Source organism: Python bivittatus, unplaced genomic scaffold, assembly GCF_059951505.1.
Source record: "Python bivittatus isolate LINGU-HERP-01145 unplaced genomic scaffold, Pbiv_v1 ctg000340_np1212, whole genome shotgun sequence".
Taxonomy (NCBI): Eukaryota; Metazoa; Chordata; class Lepidosauria; order Squamata; family Pythonidae; genus Python; species Python bivittatus.
Genome location: NW_028277056.1, coordinates 18,131,689 through 18,154,853, shown reverse-complemented (window position 1 = coordinate 18,154,853; position 23,165 = coordinate 18,131,689). Strand labels below are relative to the sequence as shown.

General features: G+C 40.4%; 1 protein-coding gene across 1 annotated transcript; it reads left to right on the top strand.

Annotated features, from left to right (window-relative positions):
- The first annotated feature begins 7,900 nt into the window (after nt 1–7,900).
- On the top strand, nt 7,901–18,414 carry POGLUT3 (protein O-glucosyltransferase 3). The gene is given in 11 exon segments (XM_025168882.2): nt 7,901–8,012; nt 8,561–8,665; nt 8,668–8,743; nt 8,745–8,835; nt 10,254–10,420; nt 10,422–10,465; nt 12,003–12,199; nt 13,217–13,411; nt 16,135–16,239; nt 17,805–17,881; nt 17,883–18,414. Coding segments are annotated over 11 exon segments (1,200 nt in total). The 5' UTR covers nt 7,901–7,915; the 3' UTR covers nt 17,929–18,414.
- The last annotated feature ends 4,751 nt before the right edge of the window (nt 18,415–23,165 follow it).

Here is a 23,165-nt window from a genome sequence, read left to right as displayed (position 1 = left end):
CATTGTCTTTTAACTGGTTCAGATTCTGAATCATAACTTCAGTACAATTTACAGACTGCACCTTAACTGATGTTCAGTATTAAATATTATAAGGTTTTCAAATTCAGTCAAGTCCTGTGAAGTTCCCCCTTGTTTCTATAGTTCTTTTGTTGCAGCACGACTTACTTGAAGATATTGGAACCAATCGAATGTTTGGTAAGAGATGCAAAAATGTTTATCTTTGTCCTATTGCGAATACAATCTTACAGTCTAAACAACTATTGTATTGTTATCTTTCTACTAAGCAGGTTTCATAATTTATTTATTTTCATGAAAACAAAATGTCTCATGTGAGTATAGGAAGTGGATTTATAGTCTTGAAGGCACATGGCGAAGCAAATTCATTGAAAGATCTTGGTTTTGTCAGTGCTTTGATGAGAGATCTGCAGAGCTCAGCCTCTTCCTCATGTACTGCCTTGGCTTCTAGTTGTGGTTAATTCAGGGTATGAATCTTTTTGTGGGAAAGAGATTGTATTTCCAAAACACAGCTCTATTTGCATGAGATGCTAATTAATTTTTAGAGGTGGGGCTGGAATGGATTGGAATGGAATATCCTTGGAAACATAGACACAATGAGCAAAGTCCATTTGAGTGCTGAAATGTCCCGTTCTGGGCGAATCCCGTTTTCACTGCCTCCATTGCTACAAAGTTGGACTTCAAATGGGCTTGCTTGATACCATTCACCACAAGTGTTGTCCATTTGCATGTCTGCTAACATCTTATTTGGAACCTGTCCAGACTGAAATAACAGATGTCATAACATAATTTTCCCTTTAACCTGGAGTCTTATCAGGAGCATCCTATCCAATAAAAACCTTCCATTTGAACATCAGACCCAGTTTGTGACTAGACGACTGGGCTTGCAATTAGCCATAGTCTGAATACAGTGTAATTGTTAACCTTGTTCAAATAATTAAGCTATAAACCATGATTTACAAGCCACAGTTTTACACAACACCTTAAGCCCGCCCACCCACTCAAATCACACTGGCCCTCGTGTGACTGTTTTCTTACGTCTATGATTTTCCTGCATTCTGTAGCCATGTTTACATTTTTGAAAGAAAACATGAGCATGGCATCTGAAATGCAATGTCATTTACCATAGCAGTAATCACACTTCCCTCATCTAACGCCCTTCGCGGAGATGTTGGAAATCCGTGGACTTCTGGAGGGCACCACGTTGCAGAAGTCCGCTGCCTCCTGTCGACGATCCGCATTCCACGCGCACGGGGGCGGGAAGGGAAGTTGGCACCCTTTCTGATTGGCTATCCCGCCCTCCAATCGGCTTCGGGCATTGCACCCTGCCCCTCCAAAAAAAGAAAAAAAAAGTTTGCAGGAATGTTGTAATTTAAGAACAAGGAGCGGCCGAGATTTACCTTTTCTTTTAAAGCTTGCTGCAAAAAGAGCGAAGCAACGGAAAGAGGTTGGCTGCAGCGAGCAATGGCAATAACGCTGCTGGGGCGTTCATTCTGCGGCCGGGCTTTTGGGAAGGGGCGGCGGACGCTGCCGCAGAGCCTCAGGCCACGGTCAGCCCGGGAAAGAGCCTGGTTTGGGGTCCCGGCCTCGTGGCCGAGCTCACCCTGCCCGTCCGTTATTTCTACATCCAGGCAGCCAGCACCGACGGACGCAACTTCATCCGTTCCCCGCCAGATACTGCGTACACGTGTATGAATGGCTGCTGTGCGGATCTTTGCAGCTCGAAGAGCTCCCGAAGAAGGGGAGTGTTGCAGACCGTAACCCGAGGACGTGCCCCTTGGGCCCGGGCGTGCAACGGGCTTGGTTAGCATGCCCTGGAACCCTTCAAACGTGCTTCTTTCACAGATTTGCCTTTTGCCTTCTAAGCCAGGGTTTCTCAACCTTGGCAACTTTCAGACGTGTGGACTTCAACTCCCAGAATTCCCCAGCCAGCATGTTAGGTGGGAATTATGGCCCACGCTGGGATGCCTGTGAATCACCGTGATTCCTCCTTGATTTCCCCTCTCCAGTAAGATCATCTTGGCTTGACTATGACTCTGTAATAAAGACGGACGTTTAAATTACAGCTGCTTGTTCCATACAGTGCACCGTCCCCAGTTAAAAGGGGTTGGGGCAGCATTTCCTACCAACTGGAAAAGGGGGACGGCATTTCTGTTGTAAGAGTTTGAAGTGCAGAAACAATTATGCTCCTCCTGCCTTTCTCGAAGTCTGTGGCATCATAGAGCAGGGGGGGACTTGAACTCCGGGCCTGCAGTGTCTGGTCAGGTGTTTTTCCATGGGTGTTCTGAGAGGATCCAGCCCCACAGGATGCCAGAAAGCCCCCCCCCCCCCCCAAGCTGGCTCCAAGGCCTTGGTCTTCTTGGCAGCCAACCTTAATGGCAGGCCCCTGAGATGGGGTAAATGAATGGTGCCCTCTCACGCAGGAGGGACATACCTGTAATGAGTCTCTAAACGAGGGTTAAAACCAACCCCAGGAGATCCCTGCAGATAGACAAGATATCACCGTAGGAAAGATGCTAAGCCGGAAAGCCTTGGTTGCCGGATCTCTGCTTGCAGGCCGTTTCACTTTGGGAAAAGAGCACCCATTCCTTGTGATCTGAAGGTGTCGTCCTCATCTGGACTTGAAAAGAGTCATTGAGCAACTCAGCCCTGCTCTGTGCAGGAATCCAGATGAAAGCAGTAGATGAATGCCAGCTACTGCTTAAATATGCCCAGTGAAGGAGACCCCTCCACCTTTCTGCTTCTGTTGTCCCAGGAGCTCTGGGAGTTTCTAGCCTGGCATGCAATTTTGCCCAATAAGCACACCAGGGTGGAGATAATAAAGTATTTGTTCTGCGCAGAGTAAGGTGCCCGGGAATTGTTTCCAGAGCAGGCACACGTATTTGTCGATCCACACAACTTTCATACCTTCTTGAAACAACTACATGATCATTGGCAGGCAGTAATTATTCACACCCTTGGGTGGGCAAAACACTCCCAAAAGGCGGGCACTACCCCTCAAAGGTGGGTGCTGGTTGTTGCTAAGGGAAATATGACCTAGGTGGTTTCTTGTCTCTCTGGTTGTTAGCGCAGGTGAGCACAGCTGGTTTCTCCTGGGGGAGGTTTCGCTACTCTGCACTTCTCAGCTCTGACTGATAAGAAATGCTGTATTCAAAGAGAAGGGAATTTGAAGGGTTTGCAATTTAATTATCTGCTCTGTTCCCATCAGCTAGTGAAGATCCCTTCTGGCCCATACATGATGTTTTTGCTGCCGCCTTCAAATTAATCCTAAAATCACCATTCCATCCATTCCACTGTTGAACAATTCTTACTGTTCTGCTAGGAAGGTTTTTCTAACATTTCATGAGAATCTGCTTTGCAGTTAAATCCATTGCTCCCTATGGTGACCTCTGAAGCAAGAGGCAGGCCTTGACTTGCTTCTGTGTGATGCCCTTTCAGTATCTAGCACAGGGTTTCTCAGCCTTGGCAACTTTAAGATGTGTGGACTTCTTATGTTGGCTGGGGAATTCTGGGAGTTGAAGTCTACACATCTTAAAGTTGCCAAGGTTGAGAAACCCTGATCTAGCCTATCCCACTCAGGTAGTGTCCCCACTTGCCTCAACTATGGCCCTATAATTCCTTGACCACTACAATCCCTCCCCCGCCCCCTTTGTCCCCATAACATTGCCTTTGTTTCATCACCTGCCTATGTATGAGACAGATTTAAGCTGTTTCCTTAGCTGTATTGTTGTTAAACCCGTTTTCCCCTTATTCTGAAACTGTCCAGCAGCAGCAGCCTCCAACTACTTCACTATCATTAATGTTTGTTTGTTTGTTTGTTTGTATCTATAAGCCACCCAACTCCAACGGACTCCAATGCTGGAGGCAAAGTTGAAGGCAAAATCAGATGATCAGTAATGGGAATGATCAGAGAGATGCCTGTTGGCTGTTCCAGGGTGGTATCAGGCATGCCCTTTTCCTCTGATTCCCAACCAGCCTCTTCTACCACCATTCTGCTGTTTCCTTCCTAAAATCTTGAACAAGTTGTTTTAACCCAGCCTCACTTCTATGATGTTGCATAGAAAACTATACAGACCTGTGCTAGTCATGGTCAGATTATATAAGAAATTGAGGTCTGTTTGTCTCACATAATTTGGACCCTTTTGGGTTCAAGTTACAGCATACGTTCATATAATCCTGGAAAAAATGTAGTAATTAAAGTTGTAAATGTTACACTAAATTATATTCCCAAAATAAGGAATTTAACATTTTATTAAGAACTCTAGCATTACCGATCTTTGGAGCTCGAGACAGAGTATTATTTTATGTAGATGGAGAAAAATAAATCTTTTTGATGTTAACAGATGGATTCAGGATAGGTGTTTCTTATCAATTTTAGAAATGTCTTTATAGTCTAAAAATGATAAATTGGAGCATTATGCTCTTATACGATCAACATTTAATAAACAGTTCTCTTTCATATATTTTTTACTTATGTCTGAGGTTGTAACCAGCACAACCTTCCTCCAAGGTCTGTTGAGGTGGGGGAACAGAGGGAGCAGGACCTGCAACGTTCAGGGCCAAGAAAGCTATTTTCAGGGTCATAAGGCTGCCATGATGATTGACAGATAAGCATGTGCAAGGATAGCAGAAAGAAAGTGAAAGAGAGAATAGGGAGAAAAAGTGGACAACCAAGGGAAACATTGGAGTGATATCCTTTATTTCTTTTAAAATTGAATTTCAAGACAAAAAAAAATAAAAACAACCAGCAAATTAAAAGCCTGCCACATCCTAAAGCTGGTTTGAGGCAGATGAAGAAGATGACATATAAATAAAGAAGACTCTCCGGTAATCTTTATTGTTGAGCCACTCAATAAGTCGCCAAAGAACATGGTTGCATTTTTATCTGCTCTAAGAAATGTGTAGGAGGAGTAAGATCTTGTCTGGGTATACATGCACGGGTTGCACGGGTGGAAAAGGGTTGCCGCTATGGACCAGTGCAGCTGTGCAGATCTGAAACTGCACACTCACCCCCCCTCCCCGACTGGAATGAATATTGTGGGAGGAGGGATGTTCCAATGGAAGTGCTTGTTTTCATGCTTTTGGGGAAGAAGACCTCACCCTGGGCTGACTTGCAGCGCTGTGCCCAGAAGTTAAGCTCAGAGGACAATGTGTGAGTGCCAAGGCCTCTCCAGCCCATTTACAAGTTCCAGTAACATAATAAGCAGGAACTGTGGAACTGTGGTATCCATCACAAGACACAACATATACAAATATCTCCCTTGCAGCAAAGGATATTGGGATTATGAGTTTTTCAGCACCAGATCGATGCTGTTAGATCTCATTTCTCTTACTGCAGTCTATAAGACTTGCTCATTCATTCTAGATATCTTATTGCTGTTTTTCTGTATTGGCAATGCAACATTTGACTTGCAGTGAAAATGTAAAGCATTCAATACAGGCAATTTTATTATATGCAGGTGTTGTATGTGTGCCCATTAACCTAAGACAAACACTTCTCTCTCCTGGTGTGATTTCTGTCTGCATTCCTTGCTTTGTATGTGGAAATACTGCAGAGCATAGACAAAGATAACTTCATCTTCTTAACTTCAATTTTATTTTAAATCCAATTAATAAATGATGTGGAAACTGATTACCATATTCAGCAGGCAGTATAATATCAGCTGGCATTTCTGCTCCTGCATGGAATCCATTTTTTTTTTATTCAGTTGGAAAGGTAAGAATGAGCAAGCTCAGATCTTCTTCAGAACTTCAGAACTTGAACATGTTTACCCTTCCCATCCAAATAGTAATTTATGCATTTCGAGATAAAATAAGGATCTGATCAAATCACTACTATTTATTTGGTAATGTTATAATTTAAGCAACAGTCAATTCTAATAAATTCTGGGCACTTTATACAATAAGTCAGACCAATAAAATAAATTGACGATATGCATCTGGAAAAACAACAAAAAAACATATGAAATAGCGTAAAAACTTTACAAGGGCCCTTTATAAGGGCTCACTTACCTGTTCAAGGCCTGGGAGAATGGCCAGATTTTCAGTTCCTTTCAGAAGGTCACCAGGGTGGGAGCCATATCAAGCTTTGTGGGGATGCCGTCCCAGAGGGCAGGCATTGCAGCAGAGAAGGCACACCTCTGAAGCCCCAGTAGATATCACTGTTTAATTGGGGTGACCCAAAGGGTACCCCCTCTGCTGGATCTTAAAGGACAGGTAGAAACTATTGGAGATAGGTGGTTTCTCAAATAACCAGGCCCTATGCCATGAAGGGCCTTATTAAAAACCAGCACCTTGAATTGCATCTAGAAGCCAGCTGGCCACTAGTGCAGTTCATGGAGCAGTGGTGTCACTTGCCCATACTATGACATGCCCATTACTGCCCATGCCACCACATTCTAGACCAGCTGTGGTTTCCAAGTGATTTTCAAGGGCAGCCCCATGTATAACACATTGCAGTTCTCAATTTGTGAGGTGACTAGGGCAAGAGCGACCATCTGAAGGGTCTCCTAATCCAAGAAATTCTGCTTACTTATCTATCAATTTTATTTTACTGATCTATTTTAATTACTCTCGCTTTTCCCAAAACAGTGACAGTCTGGCAGAATGAAGCAACCCTTAGCTCTGTCAGTTATGTGTAAAGCAAAATTGCTTCCCCTCCTTCTCTTGCTCCATCCATTTCTCCCTCTCCTTGTACTCCAGAAGTCACCATTACATTGTAAATGTGTAGGTAAGAAGAAAATTGCTAAATTTAGGAGGAAAAATTATTTTAATTGTAAGTTTGTAATTGTAAGTTAAAAGTATACCAAACTTCTTGGTCTTGGCTCTGCCCACGTTTTTGTATGCAATCCCTAGCATGTCACTCAACAACCAAAGGTGACACCACTGTAGTACACCCACTTAATAATGGTTTATGCATAAGTAGACCTTTCATGGGGACACTTAAACGAGACAGAGCATATTTTACACATTAATGATGGCATGAATGCTAATTTTGAATGTGTGGGAAGATATGTGGCTTCATCTGGAAAGCTATTTTCTTGTTTAATTATCTTTTATAGCATGTCTATAAAAGATGTTAATTATAAAAAAATATTATTTCAGAAAGAAGATAACCTAGGTGAAGAAAGCTTTGCCTTTTTCTAAACCTTGTACACAGTGAATTAACCAACAGAGAGTTGCAAAATATTCTGATGCCCTCAATATCATAGATCATTGCTTATATTTCACATATTTTTAAGTGGCTTTCTTTCTTCCTCCCATTATCCTAGAGCTTGGGGACAGTAGAGTCAAACCAAAACAAAAAAAACATGCATAGTTAATTTATGGGTTTTCCAATTCCAAGATGTGATGGTCACTGGCTTAGCTGACTTTAAATGGGAATTATGGGCTAATTCTGACCATGGTTATCAGGCTTGATGGCTGTCCAGTATCTCAGAGGTCAGCAGAATTCCTTCGCACGATCACATGGAATTAAGCCAGTTTAAAAAATGCTGAGATCTTGCAGGAGATCACCATGCACGCTGTCATGAAATTGTGGCACTTTTCTGACTTTGGCAATTTTGTGTGAGAGCTCATAAGGTGTTATTAGCCCCACTGGATTCCATCAATTTCTAAATGAATTTTACATGGAGGAGACAAAGAAGCATCTGCCGAGACTTCTGTTGGCACCCTTTGCTCCTGCATGTTATATTGCCAGCCTCTCTGATACCTCATTTTCAGAACCAATATATTGTTGAATATTAGTTAAATCAAATAATGTTATTGTCTAAAGTTATTTCTGCCTTTTTTCCAACTTAGGAAGCACGCAGTTTAAAGTGACAATCAAACTAATCTCCCCAACAGAAACAATCCAGACCATGTTCCGCAGCTTCTAGACAGGAACGATGGGTCTTTTCGAATGCAATATTGGCTTTATGGAAGTGTTGAGGAAGGGTTAAAAGTGGAAATCCTTTATTGTGATGTACACATAGCTCAGTCTCCTTATATTTTGAAGGGTAAGGACCTGATTGGTTGTTAAATGCAAAAAATTTCTTCTCAGAGTGTTCAGTATGGATTTGTTAGGAGGTCTTTAAAGAAAAATAATGTTCTTGAAAATGAACATTCCTTTTTTCGATTCATGCAAATTTAGATGGGGATGAACAGAGTTGTATTCTATCCTATTTGGAATGGCATAAGACTGAAGAAGACAGAGTTATACAACATGAAGAGTTATTGTTAAGTATTATAATAGAGGATACCTTTAACACCTTATATAAGAGCATGGTTGCTTTGTAGAATATTTTATAATAGTTATCTTCAAGGAATAGCTATTAAATTGGCCGGGCTTCCAATCCTGCTAAATTCATTTATAATTTTAAGTTGTGGGTGCATAATTCCAAAAATTTAGAATTGAGAGTTACTAAGTCTGAATATTTATAATCAGGCTCTTGTCTGTTCTAAGTGATTTAAAGTCTTACATAATTACATACCTCCTTGAAAAGAGAAATCACCGTAATGCATCAACCTCTATTCTGAACATCATAAAGTGTTTTGCCTTTTTCAGGTCCAGTTTATCATGAATATTGTGAAAGTCCAGAAGAAGATCCTCAGATTTGGGAAAATATTTTATCATGCCCATCAGAAGAATCTCAAATTACTAAGGACTTTGCTGCATTGATCTTTAGCACATGTTTGATGAAGTCCCATGGAGATTTGGCCAAAATACAGGAGCCATAGTTCATTACACTCCTTAATAATTGCATTTATCGTTGGTCCATGGGGAAGTACACAGACTTCAAAATGTTTTCAGATGAAATGCTTTTGTCACTGGCAAGGAAGGTATATCCCTACCGGTACTCACTTATTAATGTCTATTGTAATAGGCATGTGTACAAATGCAACAATATTTCAACCCATTGAATATTCCTATATGCCACAACAACATTTTTCAACTAATGTTGCCTCTTTGATATTAAGAAAAAGATTATTTTTGGCTAGCATCCCCTAGGCTTGGTCAGGTTTCCTCCTTCAAGTTCAGAGACAGACTTTGAAGGGGAAAGTCTGATATTGGGAAACTCTTATATTGGAGTCCCCACTGCCAAGTCTGCAAATGAACTAAGTATTTTAGACCAGAACATAAACTGGCTGAAATTTATTCACTCCAGTTGCAAAAAATAGCTTGGTGTTAGGTTGGTTGAAGAACTCAGCTGTTATTGCTCTGTCTAGCTCATTTGCGAGAAATAATACCTTCTTCAATATCCTGTTGAATTTGATGCAGAGATATGGCTCCAGACTGTTTCCATATTTCAAATATTTCCACCATCAGACCGAGGAGGAAAATTAAATGGCATTAAAATCTGCATCCTCATTTATACTGGAATATTCATTTAAATGCATATCCACAGATACATTCCATCCTTTGATTTCCATCTAATATAACCTCTGGTTCTTAAGTCAGCAAGTGATACAAGAGGAATATATACACAAAGGAGTCTTCTTAGCTGAATTAGGACCAGAAAGGATAGAAGAAACTCAGCATTATGGACTGCGGTATTTATGCTGTCAGGTAGTGGATATAGGTAAGAGGCTTACTACCTTATAAGTTCTTTTTAACTTTGCAATGGTTTTCCAATTTTTTTTTCTTTTTTCTCTTTTGTAAATGTATTATAAAACCAACATTAAATATGTTTTTAAAAAGCAGAAGCATTCTTTGGAGGTGGAATATATATATATATATATATATATATATATATATATATATATATATTTAAAAAGAAAGAAATGGTGGTAGAACAAAGTTTAAAAAGTAAAGCATTTTTCTGGCTGTATACTCCAGATGAAAACCCCAAGGACATCTGTGGCAGAAAAATACCTAGCTGGCCTTTTAGGCATATGCGGGAACTTGATGCCTCATTTATTTAATTGCTTGTTGAATTTATATCCCACCTTCCCTCCAAGAGTTCAAGGGATGGGGATCTCTCTTCATTTTATCTCCACAACAGGAACCTTGTGAGGAGAGGTGGGCTGAGAAAGAATGATTGGTCCAAAGTGTTCCATGTAAACTTCCATGTCTGAGAATGAGTTTGAATCTATGTCTCCCCAATCCTTACCCCAAACCTTAACCATGATGCCACCTGGCTCTCTTACTCCCTGAACAAATATCTTGAGTGTCAGTAACTACAACCACAACACATGGAAGCTTAAGTCAGACATTGGATAATAGACAGCATATTTGATCAACGATCCATTGATTTTAGGTTCATCTCCCTGATGTGGAATTCTATCTTAATGTTGTGGATTGGCCTGCTGAACATCGGAAGGCGAATGACACACCCAGTCCTCTACCTGTCCTTTCATGGTGTGGATCCATAGACACAACAGATATAGTCCTTCCAACTTACGATGTCACACATTCAACCCTTGAAACTGCGTGGTGTCACAAATGACTTGTCTGTTCAGGGAAACAGAGGTAAGAGGGAAACAGTGTCCTTGAAGAGAAAGTAGAATGCTGTAGTTAGCTATGGATTATCTTTAACAAATCTGTAAGAAAGAAAATTCTGGCTACAAAATATAAATATCCAAGGAAGAAATATTAGACTGTTTCAGGGGTCTTAATCTTTTGGTGACTAGGGCTATTCTTAGGATTGGGTGAGTTGCTGCAGGGAACAGAGCCACCCCTCAAGTGCGTGAGACCAGGATTTTCCATTTGTTCCCGAGTTTGGGGAAGGAATTGGATTATATTTTGAGTATTTTTCACTGTTTATGGCTGTCTTGAGGTTTATGCTTCAGCATTTATGTGTTGCCTTCTCAAATGGTAGGAAATGGTCTGTGGACTGGCCATCATTGTCAACAAACTGTTAGCCTTTTGGTGGGCTTAGAAAACCTGGTTCTTCATCCAGGGTCTGGGCTAGGATAGAAGCGAACGCAGCAAATGTCAGAGCATGAGGAGGTTATATGATGTTGCGGCGCTATGTTTGGGATATGCAATGTTGTTGCGAGGTTTGTTTGTTTTATTTAGTTGGGTTTTATTTAATATTATTGTCAGCTGCTTAGAGTTATCGTGTATAAGATAAGTGGCCATACACGTTTCTAAATGAGTAAAAATAAATAAACTTTTACAGCACAATTGGAAGAAAAGAGAAGAAAAGACTTTGAGCCACATACAACCTAAGCCAGGGGCTATGCTTCCTGGTTTATTCAGTATAATAGTATGGATCACATACGCGTTCTACTTTTAATCCAAGAAATTCAAGGTAGAAGTGAAAGGGAGAGATGATTTTGCTACACTTGGGAGTCAAGTATTTGCAAAAATTTGTGATAATCATGAAAAGATGTATTGGTAAAATGAAATCCACCTTTTTCTCATCCCTGCTTGTTCTCCTGAACAGAAATATAGGACTCACATTTCTGTTTTGCTGCTGTATATCAAAGTCAGCTTCTCTTGGGTCTTTACTCTTCATGGAGTTCATATTCCTGCCTCCTGCATAAACCACAGCTTTCTTCTCAATTTGGTCGTCCTTATGTCCTGTCCACTTTTTGTTGTGTTTATTTCAAGTTGTATTAAATTATTCCATGACCAATCTGATTATTTTCTTCCCAGCCTCCTCAAAAGTCCAAGTTACTTTTAAGCTGAAAAATCAGGAGCAAGCTTGGTTCTGCTGCAGATTCACAGCTGATCAGCACAAACCCTTCTGGTTCAGACTGGTAAAACTGGTTCCCAAGTTCAATTGTTAACCCTCTGAATATGTGAAAATAAAATGGTGTGTTTTCCAGAGAAGAATGACTCCTGTTTCACATAAGTCTATACACACCTAACTTACCTTGCGAGATCTCACCTATTACAGTACCCTTAAAAAGATATTTCCTTCAAATGTCTATTTTATCTCTAAAAACATATCTGGTTCCCAATATATGTGCCTCTATTAAAATTGAAACATTAAGACTTAAGTTTTCTGTGCTTTACCTCTGTTCCTTTCACACTTTATCCTTTCATCTGTTAATTCCAGGACCTGTCTGGGACAACAAAGCAGAACGTGGATTTTTTAGGGATTGGGACAGCTGAGAAGAACATCTTCAGCTGGTGCATCTCTCCAAGGAAAATCCAGAACTAATAGATGCTGGAATAACAAGTTATTTCTTCTTCAAAGAAAAGGAGAAGGATCTGGGGAAGACTCCACTGATGGGATTCTTTGACTTTTTTAAGGTATGCTACCTCCCTTATTTGGCCCTTGTTAAATCCTGTAAGAAAGAGGCAAGAGTCTTTGATATTTTTCCCTTTGAAATCTGACTGAGAACCAGTTCAGCATTACAAGAACTCCTGTCTTGAACATATGTTTAATTTATTATTGTGCTGCCTACCATATCTTGTGCACTGTATAATTTGCTGGGTCTCCTTGACTCTCACATCCTCGTATGTTTTTTTATTTGCACCTATCATAGGAATCTGTGGCGGGTCATTTCTTCCTGTCCATATGAAGCAATATAAGCAAATGTTGAGATTCTGCCATATGAATTATGTTTTAATTTTCTTTGGAGAAATCATCCACATACTCCTATATAATATAATTCAGACTGTGAACGCTGACAAGTAGTGTGCTTTTGCTACTAGTGATAGTATTAACCAGAGATGTGCATTTAAAATATGTGACCTGTCTGTGAGCCACCTCCTTTCCATCTCATGTCATTGGAAGACTACCCTGAATACATTGGGATTCTCTTGGCTTCTTCTGATGGTACTTCAACAACTGCTTCTGTAGGCCCCCATATTTTCAGATAGAAGGAATAGGGGTGTATAATGATCCATATTCGAAGGCACAAAGATGATTTGACATGTATGTGGGTATGGACCTAGCATTTGATAACACTTCCTTAAATCAAATGAATTTTTCCATGGGATTGTGCTGGAGCCCAGGAAAAGATGCAGTTTCTTGAAGCGGTTGTCAACAGGTGCTCCTCAATCTGGATCACTGCACCACCCAAACACATCATCTTTGGCCAGGGAGTCTGCTAGCTATGATGTGAAAGAAAGTTTGCAAAGTTCATTGGGCTTCTGGAAGTTTCCTATGCTTTTTTTTTTTGATTACCAAAAGCAAAAAGTAGCAGAAGTCCAGAAAAGAAACGTTCTGATAAAATTGTGCAATTATTATGGCCAGAGTATAGTTCAGAGTCAAAATACATTTTGCGAATGCTGTTGACCTCTTTTCTCCTTCTTTTTCCACAGTATAAATACCAAGTGGGTTTAGATGGCACGGTTGCAGCCTACCAGTTCCCATACCTTTTACTGGGTGACAGTGTTATATTTAAGCAGGATTCTCAATACTACGAGCACTTCTATAAGGAGCTGGCACCATGGAGCCATTATATACCAATTAAAAGAAACTTAGGAGAATTGATAGAAAAACTAAGATGGGCCAAGGTAATCATCTTTGCCAGAAAAGGAAAGGTGAAATAACATTGTCTAGCTGTAGACAGTGTTGAAGAAGTACAAATATCTTCTCTTATCCTTCCCATGAGAAAAAGGAGTTGGAAAATGAAACAACATCTTAGCAGCTCACAACTATAATATATCAAAACAGGTAGTATGTAGCTTAGTGACATTAATATGCTAAGAGATATTTGTGTACACTTATTTCTAAATATTGCAGTTTGAATACTTTTACCTTATCCAGATAAAAGACCATGGGACCTTTGGAAGATAGCACTTGAATTACTAAAGACAAAGATATTCCTAAAGCTGCTGTTCTCTGTCTTCTAAAACCTATTTCTTTTTTCAGGGATAGACTGTTCATAAGCTACGTAGCATATAAATAGGTAATGATTATGTCAATGAAAAGACAATTACAGCCATATTCTTAGTAACCAAAATTGTGTGAGAGAAGTTGGACCTGTTTGTACACTTTGCTGTAGCTTGGACAGCATGTTAGCATCCCCAGATTATGAAATTCCTTTCCTTACTTGTGTTAAAAGTCCCATTGACTACTGCTCTGGAGCAACTCAAATTAAACCTTTGAAGTTGAAGAAGTAAATATGAAAGGACTGGAACTAACATTGCAATATGGCGTAGGGCCTGGATATCTGGGGGACCACTTGTCTCCAATTGTCTCTGCCCACCTGGTATGTTCCGGTAGAGCAGGGGCGCTCCAGGTCCCCTCTATTAAACACTGTCATCCTACAGGACTGAGGAAGAGTACCTTCTCTGTCACAGCCCCCACCCTCTGGAACAGCATCTCCCCAGAGATAGGGACAACACCCTATCCCTTGGGGTTCCGGAAAGCTCTTAAAACCTGGCTTTGGTCCCAGGCCTAAGGTTAATTATTTTTAGGCCTCCTTTGTGGTTTTTTGTTGCCTTTATGATTGTTTTAGTCTGACTGTCTGTGTGGTTCTATGTTTTTAATTGTTTTAACTGTTTTTTTGGTTTTGTATGTTGCCCAGGGTCCATTGGAGTTGGCAGCTAAATAGGTAGTCCTCGCTTAATGTTCATTCATTCAGTGACCATTCAAAGTTACAACGGCACTGAAAAAATCGACTTACAACCAGTCCTTGAACTTACAACCGTCACACCCTGCTGCTGCCATCACCCCCTCACCTGACCTTCATCATCGTCTTCACCTGCTTCCCCTCCATTAGGCTCACCATCCTGGCCACATGCAGGAGAAGCACCAAGGAAATGTCCCGCAGGCCACTACAGAGTGCAGGCAGGAGTTGTGTGCTGCCACCCTGCCAGGAAGGGAAGGTCTCGGGGCCCTGCTGGCCAGGACAGTATTTTGCACTGCACCTCACTGTGCGCCACTGCTGGCCAGGACAATCTTTCACCATGGTGCTGGGGCTTCTTGCTGCTCTGGGGCCTATTTGTTTCTGTTCCCCTACTCTAATTTCACGCCAGTGACATCAGGCCGGGGTGCGAGGGCCACTCGAGGAGGCATGGCTCTTGGAAGACTGCTCCTGTGGCAGTGGAGTCATGGGCAAGATGGGCCCAGGCAAGGGATGCAGGGTGCTTCCAACTTGGGTAAGCCACCAGCAAGTGGGCTCCTAGGCAGGTGCTTCTTGCCACACCGCAACTCTGGGGCTGCTTGTTGTGGCACTGTGGTGGGGCTGCTTGACACACTGTGCAGCTTGAGGCAGCACTCCTCGGTGGTGGTGGCAAGCCCAGTGGAGGGAAGGAAGAACAATTGCACCAAGGAGGAGGACAGGGAGGAAGGTCTGCTGGTAGGGTGATGGCAGTGGAATACAGCGGCCTCTTCATCTCAGCCATGTTGTGCAGGGTGGCTAAAAGGGCAGAGATTGCGGAGGAGATAGGCGGGTGGGGAGAGTTGAAGGTGAGGCAGTCCCATGCCTTGGAAGAACCAAGGCTCGGGGCTGGGAGGGACCAACCTGGCAATGAGTTGGATCAGGTTGGGTCCTCACCTGACAACCATTTGGGATTTGCTTAATGACAGCAATAGGGACTGCTGGAACTGCTGTTGCTAAGCAGGGTGGTCACGTGATGTTTTGCTTAATGACCGCTTCACTTAGTGACAGAGTTGCCAGTCCCAATTAGGGTTGTTAAGTGAGGACTATCTGTAACAAATTTGAATAATAAATATGTTGTGATGTACACTATTATTTAGGTGTACAGCAGCTCCTCTGGTATAGCATTTCTGCTAAAACCCTTTTCTCACTGAGTGCAGCCACCTTAAAAAGGGACAGAGTTAGTTTGCTATACTTCTTTCTTTCTTTTCTATTTTTCTTTTGCTTTGTTTCCTTTCTTGCACTTTTAGCTTTCTTTTTGATTTCTTTCTTTCTTTCTTTTTATTAGTTTGTATTAGCTTTTATTTTCTTTTTAAAACTTTTAATGAAATTATTTTTTTAACGTTGTTTCTAGTGTGGTGTATTGTGTGAATCCAGGTTGTTTCGTTTGTGGTTCAGTGGGTATCGTGTGTCACAAGAAATGGCTTACTTCAGTAAACAGAGTTCTACTTGTCCAAGTTCAGCCTGTCGCTTGACTCTTTGAATATTTTATTCAACAATAGCTCTGCATATCACACTAAGCTATAAAATGTTTTGTTTTATTCGTGCAATGAACGAATCCAATCACATTGGCTTATATAAAGTACAGTATGGCTGTATATGATGCATGAGTCATTGCTTTCTGTTTCTCAGGAAAATGATGAAGAGGTCAAAAAAATTGCTAAGGAAGGGCAGAAAGCTGCACGAGAACTACTCCAGCCTCACCGGTTTTATTGCTACTATTTCAAGGTGTTCCAGGTTTGTTCAGGCAAATGCCTACGGCCTGCTGTTTCTAACTATACATAGTACATTCCCTCTCTTTCTTCCATGGACTCTGACTTCTTTTAATCTCACGATCTGATTCAAATTTAACAAGAAAGAATACTCTGGTAGATTTAATATTGCGGTTAAATTATGCAGGGGACAGAGAGCATCCAGCTATTTATAGAAAGGGATGTGCACAAAATGGGGAAATGTTTTGTTTTAAACCCAGCAAAACCATTGTATTCCAGAGAGTCTTCTGAACTCTTTTGGATCAGCCATGGTTTGGCAGAACCAGACCCTGGAATGCTTTAGTGATTCCAGATTTGGGGCAAACTAAAATACAGACAGAATGAGTGGGGCAAGTCTGCTATGTATCACCTCCTCTCTCCCTTCCTTCTGTCAGAAGCTCCCAGTAAGATGTCCCTCCCATCTTCCCAGCACTTATCCTTCCCTCTCCTCCCTTCAGCTAATGTTCTGCCACAGCATACCCCTCTGGTCCTCCCTCCTTCAGCCACCATTCCAGCAGGTACCCTAGTGTAGGATATACTACCAACATCTAGGCAGGGATTCTCAAAGTGTACTCTTAGGCACTGGTGTCCTTGGAGATCCACCAAGCGATCCACCACAGCCTCCACATGGTCACTATCTAGAGTACGCCCATGTCTGTTGCCCCCACCTCTATATGCACTGACAGTCCATTGTCCAAAGCCCGCTCGCATCTCAGCTCCCACCTTCTTGGGTTCATTGACAGTCAGCTGAACAGGGCCAACTCACTGCCCTTGCTGTCTCCAAGCTGTTGTAGTTAACTGACAGCAACTCACCGAGTTTTCTTTAACCAGATGTATTGAAAGGGAATAAGATAAAATTACAGAATTTCAGTGACAGGATTACTTGCACTTTAGAGCCCAGTTTATCTTTCAGTTCATTAGGGTAGGTTTTTTTCCTTTCAATTTCCTAGTAATGGCTTTTCTATGAATTGATAGGTGGGCTGTTATGTTGCTATCCTCAGATGCTGAGGAATTTGCAGGTGGCAACTTTCCTGAAGATCTGTCAGGAAGTGGATGGACCTTTAGAGCCCCCACCTCCCTACATGTAATGATAGTCAGCTGGCACAGCCCACACATCACCTCACCCCCACTGCCTGGCCACAGCCTTCTCACTGCCTTAGCTCTCACCTCGTGCTGATGGGCAGATAGACAGAGCCACAATCCATTTATGTAATTCCCTTCCCACATTCTGTTGAGTTGGAAATAATAAGAATGCCTAAAAAATATAAGCATGAATTTCTGAGAGCTTTTTAATCCGACAGAATCACAATCCTAAATTAATTTAGTCAGAAGGAAGTCTCTTTAATATTAATGATGTTTACTCTCTTAAGATCTGTAGTTAGGATTGCAAAACCACTGGTTTACCAAAAAAAAAAAAAATCTATTAAGTAAAAAATGTCCAGCGTAGGGAATAATTGGCTAAAGAGAAGATTCAGATAGAAAAAGACGGAAAACTTTTTGTTTCGAATAACACACTGTTCAGTTCCTTTTAAACAGATTTATTTATTTCAGAAATATGCTCAGCACCAAGCCAGTAAACCTGAAATACGGGATGGAATGGAATTTATACCTCAGCTTGATGACAGGACTTGTCTGCAACTACCACAGGAAAACGCCTTCTAGGGAAGAACTTTAAGTAAATGGTGCCAAATGGGATCCTAGTGTGTTGCAAGAGTGATGCAATACTTTTAATGACATTTAAAGGTGTGAAATCTGGCACAGATAAGTATTTACAAAACAATGTTACACAGAACATAGGCACTATTGAGTTTAATGTGGTTTAACGTGCTTCACTTAACAACCAAGTTGCCGGTCCCAATTGTGGTCGCTAAACAAGGACTACCTGTAATGGAAAAACTCTTCTGAACTTGTTTACATGCATCTTTATGCTGATCTGTAGTTTGAAGTCATATTCAGATGACTTTCAAGTGTTCAAAGTAGTCCATGCGATGTATTTCAGCTATCCCTGCAACAATTCTCTAAGGTAGGCCAGTATTACTATTTAAAACAATAATTCCAAACTTTGAGTCCTCAGATGTTAGATTATACTCAGTCCCCATCATCCCTGATCAGTACAAGTAGGAGATAATGGGAATTGTAACGTCTGCAAACCAAGATTGGAAAGTGCTGATTTTGATGTAAAGTTAACTGAGAAGAATTAGCCTTTCCAAATGGCTTTAAAAAGTGCTAAGGGAAGAATAAATGGGACAGGTTCCTTTTATACCATTAAAAAAAAAGTCTTGGCATGACTTTAAATAAGGAGCTGTTTGTATCAAGGCTATTGTACTGATGTTTTTGTGAAGGACTTGCTGTTAAGTAGCCTAGCACTTTAAGATGAGTTAAAGATGAGTTTCCAGGCCAAGGAATTTATAATTCTGATAGAGCTACATAAACATAAGGGCCCTGTACAGCTCTTAGCTGCTGATTAGAGTCTTAGTACGAAGCCTGAAGGATTATAAAGCAACTAGCTCTTAATATCGAGAGTCAGTTTGGTGGTTATAGATAAAGGCACTAGACTAAAAGCTGAGAAACTGTTGAGTGACTTGCGGTTGGCCCTCAGAGAAGGGCAGTGGCAAATCTCTTCCAAAAATGAAAACTGCATGGACTTCTCCATGTGGTCACCAGGAGTCAAGACTAACTTGAAGGCACATTCATCTGCGTGCACACATACACACACAAAAGTTCCCAATGAGACATAGATGGACAGAATACCCATTCCCCCTCTGAATTTCTAATCCAGGTTAGTCTTCCCCATTCTGCTATTGTCCAGGTCTGCTGGGACTGCAGCTCCCTCAGCAAGCTTGATTAGCACGTTTTGCAGGCCACGCAAATGAAAGTTGCATTCTCTACAAATGGCCTGGTAGACAGGTGAAATCACAGCTTTCCTGAGTTAGTGAATCTGTCTGTGGGTCTCAAGTGTTATGGATGCAAGTTGTGTCTTGATTTCAAAACACGCACCTACCCAAAAGTTGCCCAACAGGCTCTAAAAATTAGGTCACTCCACAGTGAGTAGGAACATCTTTTGAAGTTGCTCGGTGACTAGACCTCTTTCCCATTAACAGGAAATGAAAGCTTGCATGAATCTGCCAACCCTTGAAGCTTGTAATGGAAGTGAGCAACCACAGTAGTTAAGTGCGGGTTCAAAGGAGCCAAATAATTTCCTACCGTCAAAAAGGTTTTACAGAGATGTAATCTGACTGAAACTAAAAAGCAACCTCTGACTTAGGAGAAATGCTTTGTTGTATATTGTTTTGTCTCGTGCACAGGAAATACCAGGTAAGGCTGTAATTCAGTATTGATTTACTTAAGAGTAACTCATTTGAGCTTACCTTCTGGGTAGGTAGGTACAGAATTACTTACCTGTACTTTTTAATAATACAAACAGTCCTTGGTGGTTACTTATCTCAAAGAAAATAAGTTTTGTCAGTCATAGATCCGGATAGTATTGGTTCAGTCCTGCTTCCTAGACATAATTTTAAATTAATAACTCTTTTAAGCGGCCATGCTAAAACGATGGCGTGTTTCACTCAAATACTCCAAATTCTTGGCTGCATAAAGCTCATAATTAACTGAGGGGGGAGTGTCTTTTTAAAGTTGCCAACGCCATTAAAATAGCAAATACCTTGTAGAGCACCAGTGACAAGGCAGACCAACTTAATTACGTTTAACTTTGCAAACATAATGGGTAAAAGCGGGGATGTCTCTCCACTGGACTACATGAACATTATTTGGCTGCAGGTCTCATTCATTTCAATGTCAATTTGGAGCGAGAAAGCAAGTCAAAATCTTCTCCACTGAAATAATCAGAATTAAAGTTTCAGTTTTGAATGAATGTGATTCATTCAATGTGACATACTTTCTTTTCACTGATGGAAACAGAATTAGCCTCTGTGGGCCAATTGTACTATGATAGGCTAATACTGGATCATCAGAACAGACATCCATCCAGCTTTAAGGAAAGCAATCCTTTCAGATATATTTGAGTAACTGTTTTATGTATAGTTCTTTAGTTTTTAATTAACAGAATTCTTGAAATAGATTTTTTTACATTCAGTAAAACTGTCCCAAATATTTAGATCTTTGTAGCAATAAATAAATAAATAGATAAACTGACCTTTCCTGTTTTCTTGATTTATGTCTGCTCCTATCATGTCTATGTTGGGGCACAGGGATCTTGTATTTTTAAAGGCTATCCTCTGCCACTGTCATTATGCAACCTCTCATACTGGTTGGCCTTCCATTGTGGTCTTTAGGCAGATATCCCATTTTTAAGTGCAGGCGTGAGCACTGTACATGTTTACCACAAATGTTTCCAGTAATGGACACAAACACACACAAGAAAAATCACCTTTATTGATATTATTCACTGATTAAGAGCTTTTGGGGCAAGGTTGTTGAAAAGGTGGTCAGACTGCAGTATCAGAGGGCTCTAGAAGAAATGGATCACCCGGATCCCTTCCATTTGGGTTCTAGGCACAGGACCAAGAGAGCACTGGTTGCGCTTATGGAAGATCTGTGGCTGGAGTGGGATGGGCGTAGTGCATCCATCCTGGCCTTCTTTGATCTCTTGGTGAACTTCTGCATCATTGATCATGGTCTGCAAGCTTTTCAGGCACAAGGCAAGGGTGTCAGTTCTCCTCTTTATTATTTGTAATTGCTCTAGGAGTCTTGGCCAACAAGATCTGAAAAAAATAATCAAGATCAAAATTAAATGAGAGGAATACAAGATGAAACTTAGGCAGATCGTGGAGTGTTAACAGTTATGGAACTGCGAAGTTCCACACAGCAGTTACTGGAAGTGATCAAAGGTTTTGGTAGCTTTTCTGGATATAAAATCAATGAAAAGAAAACAAAAATAATAGCAAGGCAATTAACTTCCGAGGAAGAAAATTTTGTGAAAAAAACAGACTGGCTGTGAGATAACAAAAGATCCAGTGAAATATTTAGTAAGAGCATACTTCAAAACCATTAGAAATCATTATGAAAAGAAATGAATCAAGATCTTGAAAGGTGGAAAAACTTAAAACTTTCCTGGCTAGGACTTAATGGTGACAATAAAAATGAATGAATTACCCAAGATAAACTTCTTACTTCAAATGGCATCAATTCAAATTCCAGAACAGTTAAAAGATTTATATGGAATGGGAAGTAATAATGACAAGCACCTGCCTCACAACACCCCAGGCTTAACCATTGTTGATAAGAAAGACAAAAAAGTCTGGATAGTGGACATTGCAATACCTGGAGACAGCAGAACAGAAGAGAAAAAACTGGAGAAAATCACCAAATATAAAGCAAATAGAACGAATGTGGCAAAAGAAAGCAATGGTAGTTCCAATAGTAATAGGCGCCTTAGGTGCAATCCCAAAACATCTGGAGCACCACTTGAACACTGACAAAATGCATTGTCATTCACAAAACTACCATCAGTCCATTGCAAAAGGCAGCTTTACTTGGAACAGCTTATATCCTGCCACGATACCTTTAATATTATTGAACATCAGCCTATCCCAGGTCCCTGGGAAGGACTCAATAGGTAGACAAAAATGCCAAATCCAGTCTAAACATCTGGCTGACTGTACAATCATCATCATCATCATCATCATCGATTAAATTTATATGCCACCTGACTCCCAATGACTCTAGGCAGCTTAGAATTGCGGGGGGAAAAAAAACCAAGGGTAACCAAAATTTGGCAAGACTTAGAGTGGTGGACTAGCTTTTCCCAATCTCAGATTGTTATTGTTATAATATTACTACTACTACTGCTACTACTGCTACTACTGCTACTACTACTACAATTTGAATTATAGAGTAAGATGTCTACTGTGGATGACAGAATGGATAAAATTTCCTAATAGCAGAATATCAACTACAAAAGGAGTAGACTTAGCCAGTAGACTTCACAGGTATTTAAGGTATAAGGAAAGAAAAGGCAAAAATCTGAAGGGACGTGTTATAAGAAAATCTGTAAAAATTTGGAATTCCTTAAAAGCAAGGATAAGTCCAATGATTTCAATAATACTATCACCATCAAATGCTTTTACTTTGAGGGACAAACACAGTAAGAAAGATCTGATAACATATGCCAATATGATAAATCTGGACTCAAGAAATAAACTAAAGATACAACAACAGTTGCTTAATGAAGGAAGGAATCTACCACGGTTAATGTATTCCCAAATAACTGTAAAAATAAAAAGTTACTTAAGAAGGAGGGAACCTGAGATAGTTGAGAGAATTTTAAATACTTATGCAGAATCAAGATAATTTATTAGGATGTATTTACAAATTGTTACTAAATATGACATGGAAACAGAACAAATTAAAAATTGTATAATAAAATGGAAGCAAAACTTCTTTGAAGTAATAATATTGGAAAAATGGGAAGAACTATGGAAACAATGAATAAAATTACACCAAGCTATAATTTGAGGGAAAATTGGCATAAATGTTTTATAGATGGTATAGAACTCTGTCAATGATTGCCAAGACAGATAAATCAAACAATAAATTTTGAATTAAAGCAAATAGTTTTTTTAAAACAGTTTTTATTTTTTTTATTTGTTTTACCTACTTTTCAATTTTTTTCTTAAAGATTTTTTTTATAACCATTGTATTTTCATTTCAACCTTCACTCTAGTGCAAAGTTCATTTTATGTGTGTATATGCATTCTTGTCTTAATGGTCTGGGCTAGAAGTTGAAAGACTGTTCGTTCTAGTCCTGCCTTAGGCACAAAGCCAACTGGGCGACCTTGGGCCATACACACATATATATACATTCATACATACATAATACATACATACACACAAACACACAGAATATACATATCATCGATCATAGTGTCCTTCTGGATTGGCTCAGGATTGGGA